This window comes from Castor canadensis, chromosome 4, assembly GCF_047511655.1.
Source record: "Castor canadensis chromosome 4, mCasCan1.hap1v2, whole genome shotgun sequence".
Classification (NCBI taxonomy): Eukaryota; Metazoa; Chordata; class Mammalia; order Rodentia; family Castoridae; genus Castor; species Castor canadensis.
The window spans coordinates 150,789,108-150,812,488 of record NC_133389.1 but is presented as its reverse complement, the minus strand read 5'-3'; the positions used below and the strand labels follow the sequence as shown (position 1 = coordinate 150,812,488).

Here is a 23,381-nt window from a genome sequence, read left to right as displayed (position 1 = left end):
TTCTGTTTTTTTTTTGGTGGTACTGGGGTTTGAACTCAGGACCTCATGCTTGCTAGGCAGGCACTCTACTGCTTGAGCCATTCTGCCAGCATGATTTCTAGAGACAAAGTACAAGTAGTCTCTTGACTTGTTCTAGGTTAATGGAAACTCTACTATGTTTAAAAATCATGATGATGTAGATTTTCAGGGTAATACAAACTAAAATTAGAATTTCAGATCCTAAGTTTCATTGTACTATTTGATGAAAATTTGTATCCTAAAACATAATCAGGCAATAACCTAAACCACACAGAAAAAATTTTAAAATGATGAAATTAGCCTTGGAAAGTGGAAGTCAACCTATATTTTTTCTTTGGTTTGAGACTTTTAAGGTGAGCCATGTATAATTTCATTTTCTAGAATATGTAGGATTAGGACACACGGATGGACCAAGGTGAAAATGTTGAAGGGTCATCTCTGGGAATCTACAAAAGATTAAAAGAAGAAAGGTAGTTATTAATAAAGTATTAAATGAAAAATGTTATAATTCAAAGGCAAATTATATATATTTTAAAAAGAACAAGTCAATGTCAACTTTATTTTTATTAAAATTATATATTTTCATATTCAATTCTTTAGTCACAAATTTCTTTATCTTCATAAACATCTTTATATACATATATAAATTATACACATATGTTTATATGCATCTGTTTGTTGAGACAGGGTACCACTATAGAGTCCAAGCTGGTCTTGTCTCAAACTTGTGATTCTCCCACCTCACCCTTCCAAATGCTGAGATTATAAACATACACCACTATGCTCAGCTCCTGTTTGTTTTGTTTTTGGTGCTAGGGATTGAACTCAGGCCTCTCAAATGCTAAGCATATACTCTGCCACTGAGCTACACCTTCAATCACTATTCTTATAAACTTCTTGTGTTTGAGATAAGATGCATCTTACTTAGAAGCCCTGTAATTTCCAAGGCAGAACGTGCAATCTAATTTTATACCAAATACTCATCTATGGCTTCAGTAAGCATTTTAATATTTTCTGTGATCGTTCTAGATCTATTTTTCAACAGCTGGCAAATAGAACTATATTCTGTTAGCGTGTGATTACAAGGCATATCAAGCTGTGCCCAGTGACCTGATGTTTTCATTTAAATTATTTTTACTAGTTTTCTTAACAAATATTTTCTACATAATTGACTGGGTCAGGTATCTAGTAAATGTACTTTGATTATCAAGGTAATAAAAATGCCACATCAATTGCATTTTGATAAAATACTTGAAGAAGTGACTTACCATATCCATTTGCTATTAGCACTGACTGTAATTTCCTCCTCTCTCCTCCCCTCCCATCCCCTCTGCCTTTCTTTCCCTCCCCTTCCCTCTCCTCTCCTTTCCTTTCTTTTTTTTTTGTTGGTAGTGGGGGTTTTTTGAGCCATGCCTCTAGTCTGTTTTCTTTAGGTTATTTTTCAGATAGGGTTTCAAGCTTTTAGCCTGTGCTGGCCTTGGGCTGAGATCTTCCTACCTATGCCTCCCACATAGCTGGATTTCAGATATGCGCCACCACGACTAGCTTATTTATTGAAGTGGGGGGTCTTGCTAACTTTTTGCCCAGGGTGGTCTTGGACTCTGATCCTTCAGGTCTCTGTCTCCTGAGCAGCTGGAATTACAGACATGAGCAACCATGCCTTCCCTCAATGTGCTTTCTTTTCTTTTTTCTACTTTTTTTTTCTTTTGGCAGTACCGAGGTTTAAACTCAGGGCTGTGCTCTACCACTTAAGCCATACCTCCAGCCAAAAGTTACTTTACCTTCCAATTTTTTTTCCTCAGTGGGTCTGAAGCAAACCAACATTTGAAGAGTTTGCTCACCTGGCAGTTCCTTTGAAGCATACAGGAAGTGGTAAGTGGAGTCAAAGTGACAATTTTCATTGAAAAGATTAGTGTGGCCTGCATCGAGAATCTTAAAGTCCACATAGGGATGATTAGAACAAGGACTTCCCTTACCATGTCAGTAAACTGATCCACACAGGCCATCCGAATCAGCTCAGGCGTTGCTGGGCTACTCATGGGGAAAGTCTTGCTCAGCCCCCTGTCTCTGCGGGCAGCCGTCACTGCGTCATATATGGCGAGCAGCACAGAGGACCCTAGGAACATTCCAGCCTCGCCCAATCCCTTAGCGAATCATAAATGGCAGTCAGAAACACACACAGAGACACATTCATTCCCTTCTTCTGACTATCAACCCCCACGTGGAGTGCTTCTGAGGTACCACAATTGAACCCTTCTTAGTCATTTGTGATGCGGGGGTCCTCCTGTGAGTAGCACGTGCCACAATTCAGGCAACAGGACAGCAGGCAGCTAAAACTCTTGTTCTCCTTCCCAGGTAAAGTCCTGAAGACCAAAGTCCTCAGTGCAGTACTCTTCAGGATACTCCAACCTTGCCTCCAGCCATTTGTCCTTTTTTTTTTTTTTTCTCAGTGCTGGGGATCGAACCCAGAGCCTTTTGAAAGCAAGGCAAGTACTCTACCACTGAAGCCACATCACCAGCCCCCAGATCATTTGTCTTTAATTCAAAGCCAAAAGGAAATGACCACAATCTTTGCAGCTTCCCCTTCATGTGTGCTCACTCCCTCAGCCTGTGCTGGGTACCTGTGAATGAATGGCCACAGTTGAAGAAGGGGTGTGTGTGTGTGTGTGTGTGTGTGTGTGTGTGTGTGTTTGCACATTCATTCTTGAGAACCCTGCCTGCCATAGGTCCTGGGTGGTTAAAGGCCACGTGCAGCAGGGAGCCTGGAGCTGACACCTCAGGATCAGTGGCTATGAACACCTCAGAGCAAAGGCCAGGGAGAAAGGTGCTGCCTGGGGAAGGATGAAGGAAGGGCAGCATGAGCAAGCACTGAGTCTGTGGGAAGTGGGCAGGAAAGGGAGCTCTGGGCTGAAGCAATTTGCATAGAAGGTAGTTTATCTCCTGGTGGCACTCAGCCTACTGAACCAAATATTCAGCAACTTCCTGACCTCTCTCATTTGAGTTACATTTGTTTCATGTCTCCCGTGAGAATGAAAAGCCTACTCTGGCTTCATCCTGCCAGGAGCATACTTTCGCCCCTTTGTCCTTTTGGGATTTGCAATTCAAGGGAGCAAGAAAATTCAGGGGAATGGCTAATGAGCTCTTGAAAGTGGAAGTTGTTATGGGATGAATTTTATCTGTCCTTAAATTCATATGTTGGAGTCCTAACCTCCATTACCTAGGCATGTAACTGCATTTGGAGACGAGATCTTTAAAGAGGAGATTAAGTTAAAATGAAGTCATTTGGATAGGCCCTACTCCAATGTGACTGGTGTCTTAAGGCACAGAAAATGAGACTAAGACAGATGGTTCTGTGGATGGAGGGATGGAGGAAGGCGGTGTGAAGAAACAGGGAGGAGAAGATGAAAACCATGTACAAGCCAAAGAGAGAGAACTCAGAAGAAATCAACCCAGCCAACACCTCTATGTTGGACTTCCAGGAACAAAAACTGTGAGAAAATTAATCTCTGTTTAAGCTACCCCAGTATGTGGTATTTTGTTATGGCAGCCTGAGCACCCTTATACAAAAGTATAAGGGTCTTACCTTGGATGAGTAGATGGCTATGGGATTTCGTGAGCGTACCAACGTGACATAGAACTCTTCTGGTATCTCAGTGACAGTAGGGATTTTGTAGTTATCTGGGCTCCGAGAATAAAGCACCCCTTCCAGGGAGTATTTCAGTTCTTCTGTGGTATATAACCCCATGCCTTGAATAAAGGCTCCCTCAATCTACGGCCAAAAATGTCACAGGTGAGAAGTATGCAAAACTGATTGAATAATTAGTCTAGTGTGAATGACAGTGGCGCTCTGGATTATAGTAAGCCATTCTTGAAGGTATTGCAGTGGACTTTACCAAAAGTCCTACAGGACCTTCAGGTCTTTGTAAATGCAGTCTGTCCTGATTCTCCTCACCCATGCCCACCTCAACGTGCCCACCTGGCAAACTCCGATTCACCCTCCAAGTTCCAAATGAAGAATGACCATCTCTCCGGAGCCTTTTGGATGATCCCATCACCCCTGGGGTGACTTTAGGAACTGCTTCTTCCAGACTCACTCCACCTCGAACTCACAACCCATTGTGGGAGCACTTGGAGGTTATTTTCCTTCTTCTTCTCTCTTTCCTTCCCCCCCACCTCTCTCTCATATTCTAATTATAAACACATGTTCGCTGAAGAAAAATTAGGTAATACAGAGCATGTACAATAAATGATATCTATTCCTGCCATGCAAAGACACTCATTGTTAGTGTTTTAAGTTTCTTTCAGTATTTTATCTCTGTGTGTGTACCCGTGCACACATGTATGTGTGTAATACATAACATACATTGCAGAATGCTTGCATGCAGCTTGAGCAAGGTTTGGAGGATGCTGACAATAGCTGCTGAATAGGATTGACAGATATCTCTATGGAGAAGGTTCTAGAATCACATACCTGTCCAATATCAAGGGCTGGGTTTATACTGAAAGCAGCATCCATGAAAATATCAGTCCTAAGAAGCTGCAGCAAGAGAAAAACACAAAATGGACAATATTATTTATTTAAAACAGATTTATACTAACATTACATATCTGTCTCCCTGTTTCTTCCACTGGGAAGATTAAGTTGGTTATTATATGCAGTACAGACAACACATCCATGTTTGTGTTGACACTGTGAAGGTGATGCGTACAAACGTCGCTCTTTACCTTATGAGCCCCAGTCAGACAGTCAACTTCAACCTCAGAACAGGATGCTCCATAAACAAAATAGGGGTAAGGGTCTCCTTCCTCCTTCTCCCAGTCCATGTGTGTCTGGTAACCGCTGAGAAGAGAAGTCAGGAGTGAAAAAGAAAAGAAAGGCATTTTCCCCACTAGTCTGGTCCCTAGTGTGTGAGGTCCTGGAGAAGACAGGCCAGAAGGGTAGCAGGCAACATCCCACCCTGTGGTTGAAGTCCTGCTCCCCTTCTCCTGTGAGGGACTTTGTGATCAGGGACACAAGGGCCCTGCAGAAGACTCTGGAGGTTGATGGACTGGTGTCTAACCCTGCCCTCCAGCCTGTAGGTTCTGGATGGGCCAGTTGGTGCAGGTAGCTATGGTCCCTCTTGGCTGCTGCCCCAGGCAGTTCTGGATTGTTCCCTAGTCTTCCCTCCTCATTTCCTTCCCCACCCCAAGGGCTTATCACTGGGCACACATCATCCCTGACAAATTAAAAACATCCTTTACTTGAAATATCCAGTGGCTGAGAGACTGATGGATTCTTTAAAGGCCTTTTCAATCTGAAAGAGATGGTAAGTCACAAAGAGATAGACGTTTAGGAAATGTAATGAAGAATGCCTTCCACACTGGGCTTGCTTGTACTCACATTTACTTTGAGTGAGACTTAAGCCTGAGTGGAAGCTGCAGGTCAGGCTTTGCAAAGGGGTGGGGGTGGGGGAGCTTCAGGGTGGCTGCCAGCTACCCTGGGACTCTCCATGACTTGGACTGCACGGTGTAAGACATTTTCACATTTTTGAACTTTTAAATGAGGGAAGGCTCTAGGCCATATTCACGTACTTCTGTACATTTTCACATACTTAGGTGTGAACACAGCACCTATACAGGTGTGAGCGTATGCATTTTCACCCTGCTTTGTTCCCCACTATTTTGACTGGCTGTTTCGCTCATGTTAGCTTCCCTGCTGGAGTAATCTGGGTGGGGATGGGAATAATAATGATAATGGTAATTGTTATATAACTGTTCAAAATGAAGCAATCCTGTGTTCTTAAACAGATATTATCTCCATTGGACAGGTGAGAAAACCAGTGCCTCGAGGCCCTTGCCCCACAGCCAGTCACAGCCAGTCATGACAGCACAGGGAGCAGTCCTAGGTGGGCTTTGCTTTAGAACCCACACTGCTCTCAGGCTCTGCAAAATAGCATGCTCTGAAATAAGTCACTTCTCAGTGAACATGTATGGCTCTTTTATCCTTTTGGAAAAGTAGAAGTAAATGTTAATACATGAACATTTTGTGTTTGGTAGTTCTGGGGATTGAACCTAGAACCTCATGCATGACAGGCAAGTGCTATACTACTGAACTGTGCTCGGAGCACAAAATGAGGATTCTTGAATGGGCACCGACTCACATGGATGTCACTGCCTTTTCCTGGCTGGGATATTAAAGAGAACACTCACCCATTCCTCCCATTTTCCTTTAGGGTTTTTTCTGATGATGGGTTTAAGGCGGTCCATAAGAATTTGGCAGGCATTCTATAAATAAATATTTGCAGTGACATCAAAAATAAAAGGCACAGGGAATAGCACAATCTTAACTACTTAAATCAATTTTAATGGAGGCTGTCATTTCTATAGACTTACTTCCTTCTCCTATAAGATTTCTTAAACTTAAATAGTATAAAGACCCTCTTCAAAGGGAAAAAAATCTTGTGAATTTTGCAGCATTGACTTAAAGTTATTTTTATTATAATATTGTTTAAATAAATGCTAACAAAGCTAAGAAGAGTCTCCTTAGAGTTATAGCTCTTTTGTAGCTATAAGACAAAACCAAAATGACAGACTGGACACATCCACCTATATACCAATAAAATTCAAAATAATAACATTAATTTAATTGAGAGATGATGTTGTTTTTCCAAAGCTAAGTTTGCTGCTTGGAATGTGGAAAAAGTGTTCACTTTGAGTTCAACATGCCTACTCTGTGCTAATTGATGGATCAATTTTCTCTCCACTCTTTTTACTTAGACGGCGATGTAAGTAGCTTGCAGACAGCTGCCTTCTCTCTGGGTCCCTACCTGGCCTTTCCTGCATGGGCATGTCTGAATTCCTATCTTTGGTGGGAATTCTGTCACCATAATTTCTTGGTAGGATAGTTTATTGAAGCTCCAAATGTCAGATACAAAAATTTCCTGTTTCTTTTGTATTATAGAAAGTTTCAAAACATGCAAACATAGAGAAAATAGTTCAGCTTCAACAGTGACCTTTTATAACCTGACCTCCACCCTGCTATCTTCTCTCTTCTTCTTTCACTTCTCTGTCTTCTGCTGTCTCTAGTCACCTGTCCTCTCCTTGCAGATCCTTAGGCACAGTCAGTAAGCTACCACTGCAGGTGTTTGCACCTATTTTTCCTTGACTCCAAGTGCCTACTGGATGGCTTCTTTTTGTGCTGTGGTGGGGACCAGGCACAATGACTACTAGTCACTACCTTGCCTTGTTTCCCTGCTGCCCAAGATGGCACCCTCAATGAGCTCACTTTCTCTTTCCATAATTTCCTTTGTTTCGATTCATAGGACCTGCCACTATGTTTCTTCTCAATCTTGTCTCTCTCTTTACAGTTATTTAATAATTTGTTATTTATTAACAGGATGCTGAGGGACTTATTTTTCTGATTCATCTTGGACTAAGGATCCAAAAGGATGATGCCAGCACAAGGTGATAAATAGCCCTTTATTCCAAATGGAAGTTCTCTGTTCCCTAAGTAGAACTTGCTGAGGAGGCAGCCACAAATTCTCCCCACCTTCCTCAATGGGATAAAGGAGTTGACATTGAGAAGGCTGAAAGGCTGGCATCAGGGAAAGATCCCAATGGAGGTTAGGATTAACTTTATACATTTAAAAAGAACAATTTTATATGCATATATTTATCACTGTCTACTCCCAATACTTTTCATCACTCCAAGCAGAATATCTAACTCCACACTTACCCCTCCCCCCAACTTCTGGTCCCTCTAATCTCTAATCTCTTGATGTGAAAAGAAACCTGTAAGGGTTTCCTGCAAGAGGTGGGGTGCCTCAGAAGAAAGAGACTAGAGGTGGCCTGAGGTTCAGGGAGGGGATGAGGCAGGTCACAAATGGCTGAGGCCCTGCCCATGTCAGAGCTGCCCAGATAGGGACTCAGGCACGTACAAGGACATTCATGGGGAGGAAGTCAGATGTAACACAGCCAGATCACAGCAATGCCAATTAAGTGAGACACCGCAGTTTGTTACCTCCATACCCTTCTTTCCTCTTGGTTTATAGGGGGCTGAACTGTGGGTGGGGAAGCTGCGGATGAAGCAGAAAATACAGGGAAGGAATGGGGGAGAAACCATCCCCTCCCCTTTCTCTCTGCAGGTCCGACTTGGGAAGTACCAGAGATGCTGCAATTTGAAGTATATTTTGAAATTTTAATTATTGAAATGAGATGGCTTTTGTGAATAAGATGATCAATGGACTTTGAGGAGCCAATTAAACTCATCCTAAGATTAATAATAAAATCATCCTATTGAACACATTCACAGCCACAGTATAGAGGCACATACAGCAGACCAAACTTGCCCTTTTCATCCAGGTGCTGGTCATTTTGTGGAGATGGTCTCTGTGGGCAACCAATAGCCAACAGCTGGTTTTCTGGAGTTTAGGGGTAGGAAGTGAAGTGATGATGGTGGCTTTATTGCACAATTTCTATGAAATGGGTGATATTCGTATTCTCAGTTTTCCAGAAAAGGAAATGGATTCCTAGGGCTGATTGCCTGGCTCAAGCCCATCATGGGACCAACATTGGACTTCCCTGCATTGCTGGGTGAGAAAAGGAGACAAGTGGAGGCTGGGGAAGGGGCAGCTTTCCATATGTCACAGAACATGAATTATGACCCACAGCCCAGTGCAGCAGAAAGCACCAAATGGAGCTTCAGAAAACTTGACTTCCAAGGAGCCTCAGTTGGATCAGCAGTTAGTAACTTGACCTCTTTTACTCTCAGTTTCGTATTCTGTAACAGAAGGGGTAGGACAAGGTGCCCCAGCACTGTCCTTGTATGAATGAAAAATGAAAGAAAAGTACCTGCACGGCCTTTCCATTGATGTCTGTCCCCATGGACCCCGCTGTGAAGATGGCATTGGGCACAGTAATGGTGCTGGTTTCGGATAGGTGGATGTATGACTGGGGAATGTTCAGCTCTCGACTAGCCACCTGCCCGATGCAAAAGAAAAACATTAGATAATTTCAACTTTAAGCTCCCTTCTAAGTGAAAACCCTTTATCTCCTTTTTAGAACTGAGTGTAAAGCCCTGCTGTCCTATACTGACAAACAGTTAAGCTGGGTTTTGAATGCCACTAGAAAAGTTACACTCCTTTTTGGAGACAGGTGACCGACCAAACCACCTTTTGGTGCTTTCTTTTACTGCCATGTGGCAGTACGGTCACTCTGGGACATCTGGTTTAGAGGACACATGTGGGCAGGCTCAAGGCCATGGTCTTACTGTTTCACCTTCATCTTCTCCTTATGGCTTACAGACAATTTTACCAATACAGTTCCCTCAAGGCTTATTTCCAGGCATAAGGTTTGGTTATAAAGAAGCAAGCTGTGTTCAAAGGAGGCCTTGTGGATTTCTGTGGTTTTGACAGTCCTATTAAATTGTGTACTTTCCTGAAACTATCTTTTTCTATTCCTCTTTGAGAGAGGGGCTTTGTTTCCCACACACATTTTGAATTCAAATGTTATGTCAAGTTCTTATTTCATATTAGAAAAAGAAGGGAAACTTTCTTACTGCACTAACCTCTCATTATTTCAATGTAACGGACACATTTCTTTGAATCAACAATTCGTAATGGTCAGTCACGTAGTCACATGAATGAAGTTCCTAAGCAGATGTGAAACTCTAAGAGCACAAGTTTTCATCCTACTGAACACTTTTTTTTTTTTTTTTGTATATTGGGGTTTGAACTCAGGGCTTGCACTTGCTAGGCAGGTGCTCTACCATTTGGGGCCCCTTTTCCCCTGAGGTATGTATTTTCCCATAGGGTCTTGTTAACTTCTTGCCTGGGTCAGCCTCCTTGAACCATGATCCTCCTGTTTCTATCTCCCAAGTAGCTGGGATTATAGACATGAACTACCAAACACATTCATTTCTTGTTTTTTATTTAAATTTTTATTTTATTCATATGTGCATACAATGTTTGGGTCATTTCTCCCCCCTGCCCTCACCCACTCCCTTACCACCCACTCCGCCCCCTCCCTCTCTCCCCTACCCCCTCAATACCCAGCAGAAACTATTTTGCCCTTATTTCTAATTTTGTTGTAGAGATAGTATAAGCCATAATAGGAAGGAACAAGGGTTTTTGCTGGTTGAGATAAGGATAGCTATACAGGGAGCTGACTCACATTGATTTCCTGTGCGTGTGTGTTACCTTCTAGGTTAATTCTTTTTGATCTAACCTTTTCTCTAGTTCCTGGTCCCCTTTTCCTATTGGCCTCAGTTGCTTTTAAGGTATCTGCTTTAGTTTCTCTGCGTTAAGGCCAACAAATGCTAACTAAGTTTTTAGGTGTCTTACCTATCCTCACCCCTTCCTTGTGTGCTAAAGCTTCCTTATCATGTAATCAAAGTTCAATCCCCTTGTTGTGTTTGCTCTTGATCTAATGTTCACATATGAGGGAGAACATATGATTTTTGGTCTTTTGGGCCAGGCTAACCTCACTCAGAATGATGTTCTCCAATTCCATCCATTTACCAGCGAATGATAACATTTCGTTCTTCTTCATGGCTGCATAAAATTCCATTGTGTATAGATACCACATTTTCTTGATCCATTTGTCAGTAGTGGGGCATCTTGGCTGTTTCCATAACTTGGCTATTGTGAATAGTGCTGCAATAAACATGGGTGTGCAGGTGCCTCTGGAGTAACCTGAGTCACATTCTTTTGGGTATATCCCCAAGAATGGTATTGCTGGATCAAATGGTAGATCAATGTTTAGCTTTTTAAGTAGCCTCCAAATTTTTTTCCAGAGTGGTTGTACTAGTTTACATTCCCACCAACAATGTAAGAGGGTTCTTTTTCCCTCATATCCTTGCCAACACCTGTTGTTAGTGGTGTTGCTAATGATGGCTATTCTAATGGGTGAGGTGGAATCTTAGTGTGGTTTTAATTTTCATTTCCTTTATTGCTAGAGATGGTGAGCATTTTTTCATGTGTTTTTTGGCCATTTGAATTTCTTCTTTTGAGAAAGTTCTGTTTAGTTCACTTGCCCATTTCTTTTTTGGTTCATTAATTTTGGGAGAATTTAGTTTTTTAAGTTCCCTATATATTCTGGTTATCAGTCCTTTGTCTGATGTGTAGCTGGCAAATATTTTCTCCCACTCTGTGGGTGTTCTCTTCAGTTTAGAGACCATTTCTTTTGTTGAGCAGAAGCTTTTTAGTTTTATGAAGTCCCATTTATCTATGCTGTCTCTTAGTTGCTGTGCTGCTGGGGTTCCATTGAGAAAGTTCTTGCCTATACCTATTAATTCCAGAGTATTTCCTACTCTTTCCTGTGCCAGCTTTAGAGTTTGTGGTCTGATATTAAGATCCTTGATCCATTTTGAGTTAAAATTGGTATAGGGTGATATACATGGATCTAGTTTCAGTTTTTTGCAGACTGCTAACCAGTTTTCCCAGCAGTTTTTGTTGAAGAGGCTGCTATTTCTCCATCATATATTTTTAGCTCCTTTGTCAAAGACAAGTTGGTTATAGTTGTGTGGTTTCATATCTGGGTCCTCTATTCTGTTCCACTGGTCTTCATGTCTTTTTTTGCCAGTACCATGCTGTATTTATCGTTATTGCTTTGTAATATAGTTTGAAGTCAGGTATTGTGATACCTCCTGCATTGTTCTTTTGACTGAGTATTGCCTTGGCTTTTCGTGGCCTCTTGTCAAACACATTCATTTCTAATTGAGAATTTGAATGAATACATTATTGCATTGAACAGTCACCATAAAGCTTAAAAGCATTTTATCTTTGAAAAAATGGAATAACCTTTTTCAGAAAACCTATGGAGTTGATTCTTTTGTATAACACCCATTTCCATTACCTCCTGCATTTTGGCTCCTGAAATCAGGATGCCTCTTAAAATTGACTTGTGCCTTTAGTGTGATGGCATTCCTTCCACTCAACAGGAAAAGCTCTGGCACATTGACTATGAAGTGCTAACCTCTTCTGCAGTGGAGAACAGGGACACATCTTACCTGAATCATTTTGGTGTGCAGGCCTTGTCCCATTTCACAGCCACCGTGAGCCAGCAAGACAGAACCGTCCAGATAGATGTGGACTAGAGCTGCTGCCTGGGGAAATAATTGTAAAGCCAGTTTGGAAATGGGTAGAGACAAATGTTGCTATGAGTTTAGCCAAGGTTGCTGCATGAACAATTTTGTTTCATTGAACCAATCTCATGTTTTTTATTCTGGAGAAGAAAGCTATTATTATTGACTACAGACAACCCCTTGCAAGAAACCCCAGACTCTACAACCATCAGGGTAGATACGCTCCCAGGTGATTTTGATGGTTGGCCAGGTTTGGGACTCACTGATTTAATCCAAATTCTTCACTTGCACAAAGGGTCTAGAAGACTAGAGAGGGAGAATTGAGAGCTGCCTAACATGAGGTAAAATCAGGACTAGAATCCATAATTCCTAACTTGAGCCCAGAGTTCTTGAAGACAATGCCACGCTCCCTTTCTAACTAACTGCTGTTGTCCCTCTCTGGGGCTGATTGTTTCAGATGAAGAACTCATGAAATGTGTCTGTGGCTCCAGGGACCAGACTACAGGAGGGAGCTGGGCTACTTGGGGTGGTTCTGTAAATCGCTGGATCTTTCTTTTTCTTTTCCCCTCTCTCCTTCCCTCTTTTCCCTATCCCTCAACAATCCACATTGCACACATGCGTGTGGTCCAGGATCCTTGGTCCACCCCCTAGGACCTGCTGTCATCACACAGCATTCACATATCCACTAACTCATCTCTTCCATTGTCTTGGGTATGATACAGTGGTTTCAGAACTTCATGTTTTCTCCTCCCTGACATTCTAACAAGAGTGATGGATGACCATGTACAAATGAGTATGGCCATGTGCCTTCAGATAGCATGCTATTATCAGTGATGATGATTGAATAAGCACCAGATAGGGATGCTTTAACTGATGGGACATGTTAGAGACAAGAGGTGGCACCATGAGTCATCACACCATCTTCAGACATTTAGGATAAAGACTTCAACATGATTTGCACAGCTGTATTCAGAACCATCATCATTTTGTGAGTAAGGACTTAGTTTGAGAAAAGCAATGTCACCCACCACATTAAATTAATATTATTGTTTTGAACACTACTGCATTAATAGTTCATTTTTACTTAAACTTGTGCTTTATAAATGCAGATAAGCTACAAGCATAAGAGAATTATTCTTTGTTTTGTGGTACACATAGTTAAATAACATCAAAATAAATAATTCAAGCAACCATTGGGAGTCTACAAGAATCTTCTCCTTAAAGGGAGTCTCTGTTATTCTGTCCTGAGAAATACTACCTGAGGAAAGTTGAACACCTGCTCTGGGTGGTACAGGACTCCTGGCTCCCCCTCACTCCTTTATACTTTGTTTTCCACCTTGTTAGACAACTCCTGCCTCAGAGAAGATAATTTTGCTAAGAGACACTAGGGCACTCGTCATACCATGAAAGGGGCCTTTTCTTTGTTTTGCATGAGTTTGGTTATGGGGGCATTTTGGAGATTCATAGAATAGAAAAAAAAAAATAGAACCAGAAACTGAACCCCCATGAAAAACTAGTTATAGTGAAATTTAAAAAAGAGGCCAGGGCTGGAGGAGTGGCTCAAGTGATAGAGCACCTGGCTAGCAAGCATGAGATATTGAGTTCAACCCTGAGTGCCATAAATAAATAAATAAATAAATAAATAAACTCCCTAGAAGTCACTGAGCCTTGGTATAGAAACTTCTACTTCCTGTGTGAATTGGGAGGTCTGTCCTTATTTTTTTAAAGCTTTGTCTTTAAATGACCCCACTGCTCTTACTAAGAAACCAGTACAGTGGGAAAAGGATCCCCAACCCCCCACCCTATCCAGTTCTCTCATAGACTTAAATTTTGGCTCCATGTCTCAACACCCATGTTTGGGGCCTGGCTACCTAAGACTGGGTCTTCTTCAGCAGGACTTTGTTGTTGATCACTTTCTGAGGTCCTGAATACCATACCCTACCAGGTCTGTCCTGATATCTGTGGTCTCCAACCCTTGCCTAAACCCACTCTATCTCCTGGTAAAGAGAACTGCCTCACTTTCTTCTTTGTCCCCAGAGGGGATAACCTCTGTTTGCACATGATTGCTTTTTTTTCCCAATGCTGGGGCTCAAACCTAGGGCCTTGTGCATGCTAGGCAAGTGCTCTACCACTGGGATATCCCCCCAGCCCATGATTGTCTTATTTAGAGAGCCAGCCATTCCAAAAAGAGTTGTTCTGAAGAGAACACCCACAGAGTGGGAGAAAATATTTGCTGACTACACATCAGACAAAGGATTGATAACCAGAATATATAGGGAACTTAAAAAACTAAATTCTCCCAAAACTAATGAACCAATAAAGAAATGGGCAAGTGAACTAAACAGAACTTTCTCAAAAGAAGAAATTCAAATGGCCAGAAGACACATGAAAAAATGCTCACTATCTCTAGCAATAAAGGAAATGCAAATTAAAACCACGCTAAGATTCCACCTCACCCCTGTTAGAATAGCCATCATCAGCAACACCACCAACAACAGGTGTTGGCGAGGATGCGGGGAAAAAGGAACCCTCTTACACTGTTGGTGGGTATGTAGACTAGTACAACCACTCTGGGAAAAAATTTGGAGGCTACTTAAAAAGCTAGACATCGATCTACCATTTGATCCAGTAATACCACTCTTGGGAATATACCCAAAAGACTGTTACTCCAGAGGCACCTGCACACCCATGTTTATTGCGGCACTATTCACAATAGCCAAGTTATGGAAACAGCCAAGATGCCCCACCACTGACGAATGGACTAAGAAAATGTGGTATTTATACACAATGAAATTCTATGCAGCCATGAAGAAGAATGAAATGTTATCATTCGCTGGTAAATGGATGGAATTGGAGAACATCATTCTGAGTGAGGTTAGCCTGGCCCAAAGGACCAAAAATCGTATGTTCTCCCTCATATGTGGACATTAGATCAAGGGCAAACACAACAAGGGGATTGGACTATGAGCACATAATAAAAGCGAGAGCACACAAGGAAGGGGTGAGGATAGGTAAGACACCTAAAAAACTAGCTAGCATTTGTTGGCCTTAACGCAGAGAAACTAAAGCAGATACCTTAAAAGCAACTGAGGCCAATAGGAAAAGGGGAACAGGTACTAGAGAAAAGGTTAGATCAAAAAGAATTAACCTAGAAGGTAACACCCACGCACAGGAAATTAATGTGAGTCAATGTCCTGTATAGCTATCCTTATCTCAACCAGCAAAACTCCTTGTTCCTTCCTATTATTGCTTATACTCTCTCTACAACAAAATTAGAGATAAGGGCAAAATAGTTTCTGCTGGGTATTGAGGGGGGGGGGAGAGGGAGGAGGCGGAGTGGGAGGTAAGGGAGAGGGTGGGGCAGGGGGGAGAAATGAACCAAGCCTTGTATGCACATATGAATAATAAAAGAAAAAGGAAAAAAAAAAAAGAGTTGTTGAAGACGAGACATGTCTGCCCACCTCACCTGATTATAGAAGGCCACAGGGATCCCAATGGTAAACTTCATGGGGACCACAGCAAGTCCCCTCTTCTTCCAGTAATTCTTTTTGTTAAATTCTGCTGCGGCATGCTTCCTAGCATAAAACGAAGATTTCTCCAGACATTCTTTCCAGCATCTTCTCAAGGGCTCTGGATTAAATGTCTGTTTATAGGCTGTTTTGCTAGTTCTCTTATACATGTTTATTTCTTTAACCTGAAAGGCCAGAAATAAAATGGATTTTAAGGATGAATGCTTATTCCATATGTGAAGTATGCATTTTTGTTATATATCAATATAGAGAAAATCTTTCTAAAGAAAGAAATAGCCATTTGTATGGCTATAAATATGAATGCGCAAGTCCATATGCATAAAAATGAAATAATAACAATAACAGCAATAGAAACTACTATTGAACACTTAGCATGCTCCAGGGTCTAGATTAAGTGTGTATGTGGCTCAAGTGGTAGAGTACCTGCCTAGCAAGCAGGTTGAGGCCCTGAGTTCAAACCCCAGTGCTGAAAAAAAAAAGTATGTTTATCTCAACTAACTTCATAATAACTCTGAGAAATAACAGATGCTATTATTAGTCCTGCCACAAGCTTGATAATAGTAAAATAAAATTCTCCTGATTCAAAATATTTTTATTCCTATCCAACCTTGCCTTATTCCTAATTATTCTCAAATTAGCTCTTCAAAGTCTTACACTGTAACAAAATGTTTGTGTCAATGGCTGTCATCAGTCCACCCTTTCTCTGCCCTCAGGTAGTTTCACACTGGCTCTGGGACTTGCTTTGGCCAATAGGTCCGTGCACAGTACGCACACAGAGACTTGGAAAGTCTTGCCATTAGGGCGTGCCACATTCTTGCTGTTCTTGGGAACTCTGTGACCATCATAACAATGAATCTGGCTAGCCTACTGGAGGATGAAAGATTCTGTGGAACAGACTTCTTCCCAGTCTTCCCAGCTGAGGTATCCCCAGACAAACCAGCCAGATAACTGCCAGTCATGTCAGGGAAGCCATCTTAAACCATAAAGCTCTAGTTGAGCCAGCCCAGACCAGAAGGGCTACTTAGTTGATCTACAGAATCATAAAAAAATACTACTATTGTGGTTGATTTTGCTACAGCAGTGAAGCTAATGAATAATGACAATGTACTTAATTTCTTTGAAACTACATAAAGACAGACACAGTAGTATGTGTAGGAGTTCAAGATATATTTAAATCAGTGATGCCAGCATTTTACTGGGGAGGGTTCTGACTATTTACCTCTTCAGGGAGTAGGTCACATCGAGACGCGACAGCAGCTATGTAAGCTTCAACCACCACTGTTCCCTGAGGGAAGCCAAATCCTCGAAAGGCTGTGTTGGATGGCAAATTTGTTTTGCAAGGCCTACCCCGGCACCGGAAATTAGGAATAGAATATGCGTTTTCAGATTTCAGCACAATGAACTGCATCACCTGAATTAAAGCAAAACAAAAAAAAATCTTCATATCTGTCTGACACTCAAAACCACTTATCTGACTTCTATTTTTAACTTAAGCCCTTCACAGAATTTATCTAATCTGTAAGACAAATATTCACGCAAATAAAGTATGACACATACAGTTCCACTGGTAAGCTATGGAAAAGGCATATTTCTTATTTACCAAATCCGACTCATCAGGAGTGCATCCTCCATTGATGTAATATTCAACATCGACAGCTTTGATCTCACCATTGTTCATGAACCCGACCTGCAAAGAGACGGCAAGTAAGACAATTTTCTCAATGGCCCTTCTTGGCCACCACACTGCAGTACACAAACACATCTGGTCGTAGTTGTCAACCCATACTTAGCATACACATATGATTGGCTATGACAGTCACTAGATGACACACCAAGATGGTGCTTAAGTTGGACCAATCCCAACAGAAGGCTCTGCCTAGTTGTAGGCAAGCATCCAAATACCTCTTTCAAGAGATTTCAAATTCAGTAATTGTCTTTCCTACTGACTGATTGGCAGAGGAGGACAATGTCTTAATCCATTTGGGGAACTTCTTGCTCTCACTCACTTTGTATTTTCCCAGGAGTGGGTGGCGGCCAGCAGTTATCAGCATGTCATCACCTCGCTCTAGGATAAACCGGATTGGATGGCCAGTCCTGTGGGAAGTGACTGTTAATACACTATATGTTTCCTAAAATTGTAGAGACATGATGCTTGGAGAAGGGGGCTTGAGGTAATCTAGTTTAGTGGTTTTCCATGGGGGTGGTAAAATGTCTTAAACATTTTGGAAGCTGTAGTGGCGTTAAAAATTATTCTGGTTTAGTCACACTGAATATTTACATATTGCAATGATCTATTATTTGGTTATGCATGGTTTCTTTTTGTTTTTTGTATGTCACATTAAGGAGTTTCATGATCATTTTGCAATTATGTGTATAAATAGATTTTGTTATTATGAATTTCACTTTGAGATAGTAAAGGAGGTTTGAGTTGCCGTAAGGATGATGTTGCAGCTGAGCTCAGCCTCCCTTGCACTCAGACTCCCCTTTCATAAAATGTCCATCAAAGACTTTGGATTCTGATGGAATGTTTCTACCCCCTGCAAACCTGCTACTTACAGAGGCTGATGAGCTAAGATGTTCACGGTTTTTCTTTATGTCGTGGTAGCCTGGGATAAGTTAAGGTTATCCCCAGTATCTCACACTCCAGCATCTACAAGTCCACCTGGATGAGGTGGAGGCTAAGCGAATATTGCCAGGCAGCAGCAGAGCCCCGGGCTTATACCATGTCAAGACATGTCTCTCATAAGACTGACATTCTGACCTTCCTTCCACTCAGCCAGCTTCAGCTGAGTTGAATGCTGAGATGAAAGATGGAGTGCAAGGTTGGAAGGACTCATGGGATCCACACTGTTCAGACTGCTGCCATTACGACTGTCACTATAACTCTTACTTGTTGGCAGCCACAGCACTGACAGCTCCCAGCAGAGAGGGTTTGGTCACTTTCCCCCCAAATGCTCCTCCAGCCCTTTTCATGTGGCAGGCGATTCTACTTCTTGGGACATTAAGTGCTGCAGCCACAAATTCCTGCAAGAGGTAAGTCCCCAAAGCCATTCAGGTGTAATTTAATAGTTAAATTTCCCCTCAGCCCAGTAAAAAAAAAAAAAAAAAAGCAGTAATCCAATAGTCATAATCTAATTTTAGAACATTTTCAACATCCCCAAAGAAACCTTGTACCTATGAAGCAGTCACTACTTGTCTCCTGCCACCTCCCCGCACTAAGGCAACCCTGAATCTATTTTGCCCATTCTAGGCATTCCATGTAAATTGAATTATACCATATGTGGTCTTTTGCGACTGGCTTCTTTCACTTAGCATGTTTTCAAGGGTCATTCATGTTATAGCATGTATGAATTTTTTATGGCTAAATAATATCCCACTGTATGGACATATCAGATTTTGTTTGTCTCACCAGTTGATGGGCGTGGGGTTGTTTCCACTTTTTGGGCCTTATGCGTGATGCTGTTGTGAACTTTTGTGTACAAGTCTTTGTGTGGGCATGTTTTCACTTCACTTGGGTGGATACTTAGTTGTGGAATCACTGGGTTATATGGTCACTTTATTTTTAATAACCTGAGAAACTACCAAACTGTTTTCCAAAGTGGCTGCACCATTTTTCATGTCCACCAGCAGTTTATTTAGGAAGGTTCTAATTTCTCTGCCTCGTTGCCAATACTTGTTACTGTGTGTCTTTTAATTCTAGCCATTCTAGTGGGTATGAAGTGGTACCTCACTGTGGTTTGATTTGCATTTTCTGTGACTGGTGGCATAGCATCTTATCAGGTGCTTATTATCCATTTATATTTCTTCTTTGAAGAAGTGTCTCAAATCTTTTAATTTGATGCTGTCATAGGTTCTAGGGTGTGGCAGGCTGTGGGTACCCAGTGACCTAGCTACCCTTGGGAAAAGCTGGCTGTTGTGGAACTGACTGATTGCAATCTAGGAACTGTTGGTGGCAGGTGGCAATGGTGACCTTGGTACATATGTGTTATCCTTTGAAGCCCATAGCTACAGACCCTCTGCCAAAAGGAACCCCAGAGGAGATCTTCATAACTTCTTCAATTCACAGAAAAGAATATTGATGTCCAGCAATTTTAAAGATATCACATAGCAGCTTAAGGGTACAGCTCCTATCTCCTCACTTCTCCTCTTACTACTTCCAAACTTGCAACTATGGAGGCCACAGTCCCATCTCTGCTCAGAATCTGTGACCTCAGCCTTCCATTTTCCTCTTAAATGGCAGCCAGTAGCTTCCTCCTTCCATGGAGTCATCCTTTCAGGACCTCAAGGTGTCAGCTTGCCTGTACTTTACCAGGAAGCTCCCAGTTTCTCCCCTCAGTAGTGCTTGTTATGAGTGTAATCTTGAAAATATCCCTTTGTGCCTGGCTCTATCCTAGGGTCAATGACTGCATATTTTGAAAAAGATGACTATCAGAGGGTTTTTTTTCACTTTCCTAGGTTCAGCAATTCCTTATGTCTCAACCACTAGCACAGGGACTGGAATTCACATGCTACTTACTGAGCCAGGCTGAAGATGTCTTGGAAATATGATTGCTTTGCACATGCACCACCAATATGTGAGGACATCATAGAGAACAGCAACACAAGTGAGCCTTAGGTTTTACATTATCAGTCGTTGTAAAGATGAGCCTTGTCCTATGCCTTGAAAGCTAGCAAAATTTCTAGATCACTTAGAAAGATTTTTGTGTCACTTTATTCATACTGGACTTTAGCTGGTGTCAAGTATGCAGGGTGTTCAAGTTATAAGAATAGGAGGAATTACATCACACATTCACCTGGAGTCTCATTTCTAAAAATATCCCGTTACCTGCACATGGGTTGGAAACTGTGTTCCAAGGTGTAACACCATTTCTTTATCTTCTGTTTTGGGGATAGCTAGGATGGTCTGCGTTTCCATGTAAAAATGTTCCTGCCCTTCCACATGGACCTCACCTGGAAAGCATAATCAAATGGCAATGTCTAGTCACAGGTCCCAGTGTGGGAGCGCTGGTGGCGTTTCGTTATGGAGAGTGAGTTGTTGTGGCTTATGGAGAACTGGACTTTACATCACTTTATAACACTTTCCCCAATCCTGTCTGCTTTTTCTAATCTAAATGTAATCTAAATCCTGGTTAGTTCACTGTGCCACTCCTGGCCTCAGTTTCCTTATCTGTGTAGTGAGATAGTTAGAGTTAGACTTGTGAAGTGCTGTACTGAAGAGCACAGATTTATTTGGCGACACATCCAGGCTTGGCTAAGTTGTGAAACCCAGAGTCCTCAGCTGTAAAATGGGGGGAGGAGTCCTATCTACCTCAATTAGGTGATGTTGATGATTAGTGAGACATAGAGGATATAAGTGACTTGCTAATGGACATAAAGGTATAAAATGGCTGAGGTGAGGTTGTTCTCTATCCTAAAACCAGCCTGCTCTTCTGGGCTTGTTTGAGATTTTTGGCTCATACAGTACATTCTTATCATTTTGTAGGATGCATGAAGAAAGTCATTTAGACCTAGTTTAAACATTGGAAAACAGTTATTTTTAGTTTATAATTACCTGAAAAACCCTTGTGCTATTAAGATAAGTGAATTGCTTTGCTATGAGTCAAAGGATTATTTAAAATTATTTCTTGGGACAATAGAATGTTACTCTTACAAAAAGTTTTCCCCAAAGTCTATTCACAGAATGTACATATTGATTTTAATCTGAGCTCAATTTTACTTTAAATTTTTTTAACAGGAGGAAATTTTATTTTATATGCATATAGGGAGGGGTGCTCACAGAAATGAAACAGAAAAACCCCAAAGAGGGGGTCAGACCTGAAAGTTTATATGCCATTTTAATAAAGGGCAATACATTTTTTGGAGATGATAAAATAAATGAAAAAAAAATTTTTTTTTTCAAACTCAGAGCTTCGCACTTACAAAGCAGGCACCCTACGACTTTAGTCACACCTCCAGTTCATTTTGCTCTGGTTATTTTGGAAATGGAGGCCTTACAAAGTATTTGTGTAGGCTGGCCTTGTACTCCATCCACCTGATCTTAATAGGCAGCAGTTAGACATAAGGGTGCCCACAAGAGGAAGAAAGGGGAAAAAAAAAATCATTGTAATTCAACTTTCCAACTTCACTAATCTCTATTAAGATCAGGTAGCCAGAGCTCAGAGGTTATCGCTGGATGTTTTAAATCTAGCCACTGCCGTAAAGCTTAATTACTCTTTAGCCAAGAGTAATTCCCGTCCTAAACTTCAGCTACGTCTGGTGCTGGGAGTTTTCACAAGTAAATTTAACAAAACAAAGACCCAGACCTAAGAGCTAGATAGAGCAAAGGTTAGGAATTTCAAACAGAAATTCTCTATTAAAGCAGAAACTAGCAGATTACACAATATTTCTTATTTAACAAGACAATGATCTAAACCCAGGAAATCATCCCAGGGACCAAAAGGACCCAAACCTAAGAGTTTCTCAATAAATATTCCAACTTTAGAACCTGACTCATCATTATCTCCCTTGAGTCGACCCACTTTCAGTCTGTTGAAAGTATATTCCTTTCCTAATAAACTTTACTATTACTTTTACTATAATCTTTGAGTGTTGCTCGAATTCTTCTGCCACTCACAGGAATGGAGGTATTTATCAGTACCATTTTTCTGGTAACATACTCAGCCTCCCAAGTGTGAGTCACCAGGGCCCAGTTTACTGTGCATTTTAAATTGTTGCTTAATAATCACATTAGGATAGAGAATCATCGCCTTAGAGTTTTGGTTTTTCTCAAGCCAAATGACTGAACTTAGAGCCTTCAATTTCAGGAACTTTCCTTGTCTGGCTCAAGACTACTGTACTGACCTTGGATGATCTGATCCACATGTTTAAAAGCGTATTCCACATTTCCTTGCTCAATTTTTCTCTCAACAGCAAGAAAAGAATTGTGCTCCAGGGCTTGCTGCAGTGGAAAAACAAGCAAATCAAAACAAAATAATGTTTTTATTTTGCATTCTAATAAGTGGTTTGTCCGCCATTGGAATTCCATGCCTCTACTCTATCAGATCTTCATTCACTACGACAATTGGAGCTGAAATAGTGTGAAGAGTCAGCAGAAATCAGATGCAAGTGCATTCCAGGCATTGGTGACTCATGAATTTTGTTCCACACTCTACAGAAGAGCTGAAGGGGATATGAGGGACCCCCTCCCACCTCTAGACTTCTGAGTGGCTACTGAGGCAGTATGGTATAGCGGTGTAACTCTTGGGTGAGGGGGGTAAGTGATAAAAAGAAGTTAAGAATGAGGAGGCTGGTGGGGCCTGGGACGCTCAGGAATGGCCTAGAATTGGTTAGCGGAATTGGATCCCGAATCATTTTAAGTCAAGGCACATCACAAAATAATAGCTTAAGGTTGAACTCAAGTGAGGGGCCAAAATGAGGACAAGGCTGAACTGCTGGAGTGCAGGTTTTGTAGTGGGAAATTAGTTTGGAAGGTGGATTGAGGCTGGTCTATGAGAGATCTCGATTCTAAACTAAGGATTTGGGACTTTATCTAAGAGGACACTGCTGAATAGGAAAGGTGGTCTGATGAACTTTGGAGCTTGTAAAAGTTAAGGTGCTGGGTAGATGGGCTGAATGGAAGACACAAGGGCCTCTTTAAAGTGCTTATTCTGACAATAAGATATTGAGGTCTGGAGGGTGGAGAAAAAGTGAGGCTAAAAACAAAGGAGCAGACTAAAGGAGCATTTAAAGGATAATTGGGAAAGACTTGAATTTGGCAATTGCCAGGAAGGACA

General features: G+C 41.5%; 1 protein-coding gene across 4 annotated transcripts in view; it reads right to left on the bottom strand.

The window, feature by feature from the left end:
* Positions 1-320: 320 nt before the first annotated feature.
* The window catches only part of LOC109680764 (aldehyde oxidase 4), a 69,473-nt gene continuing 46,412 nt past the window's right edge, over positions 321-23,381 (bottom strand). For 2 of the 4 annotated variants that reach the window (XM_074071359.1, XM_074071357.1), the window contains exons 20-35: positions 22,450-22,546; positions 20,435-20,559; positions 18,500-18,633; positions 17,616-17,703; positions 17,210-17,296; positions 16,829-17,020; positions 15,546-15,773; positions 12,005-12,100; positions 8,848-8,976; positions 6,208-6,282; positions 5,260-5,312; positions 4,744-4,858; positions 4,490-4,555; positions 3,602-3,787; positions 1,995-2,162; positions 321-464 (exon numbers count right to left, since the gene is read on the bottom strand). In XM_074071359.1, coding sequence (XP_073927460.1) covers positions 411-464; positions 1,995-2,162; positions 3,602-3,787; positions 4,490-4,555; positions 4,744-4,858; positions 5,260-5,312; positions 6,208-6,282; positions 8,848-8,976; positions 12,005-12,100; positions 15,546-15,773; positions 16,829-17,020; positions 17,210-17,296; positions 17,616-17,703; positions 18,500-18,633; positions 20,435-20,559; positions 22,450-22,546 — 1,893 coding nt within the window. In that variant the 3' untranslated portion in view covers positions 321-410. The remainder of the gene's footprint in view (positions 465-1,994; positions 2,163-3,601; positions 3,788-4,489; positions 4,556-4,743; positions 4,859-5,259; positions 5,313-6,207; positions 6,283-8,847; positions 8,977-12,004; positions 12,101-15,545; positions 15,774-16,828; positions 17,021-17,209; positions 17,297-17,615; positions 17,704-18,499; positions 18,634-20,434; positions 20,560-22,449; positions 22,547-23,381) is intronic. The other 2 variants (XM_074071358.1, XM_074071360.1) reach the window with 2 other exon arrangements.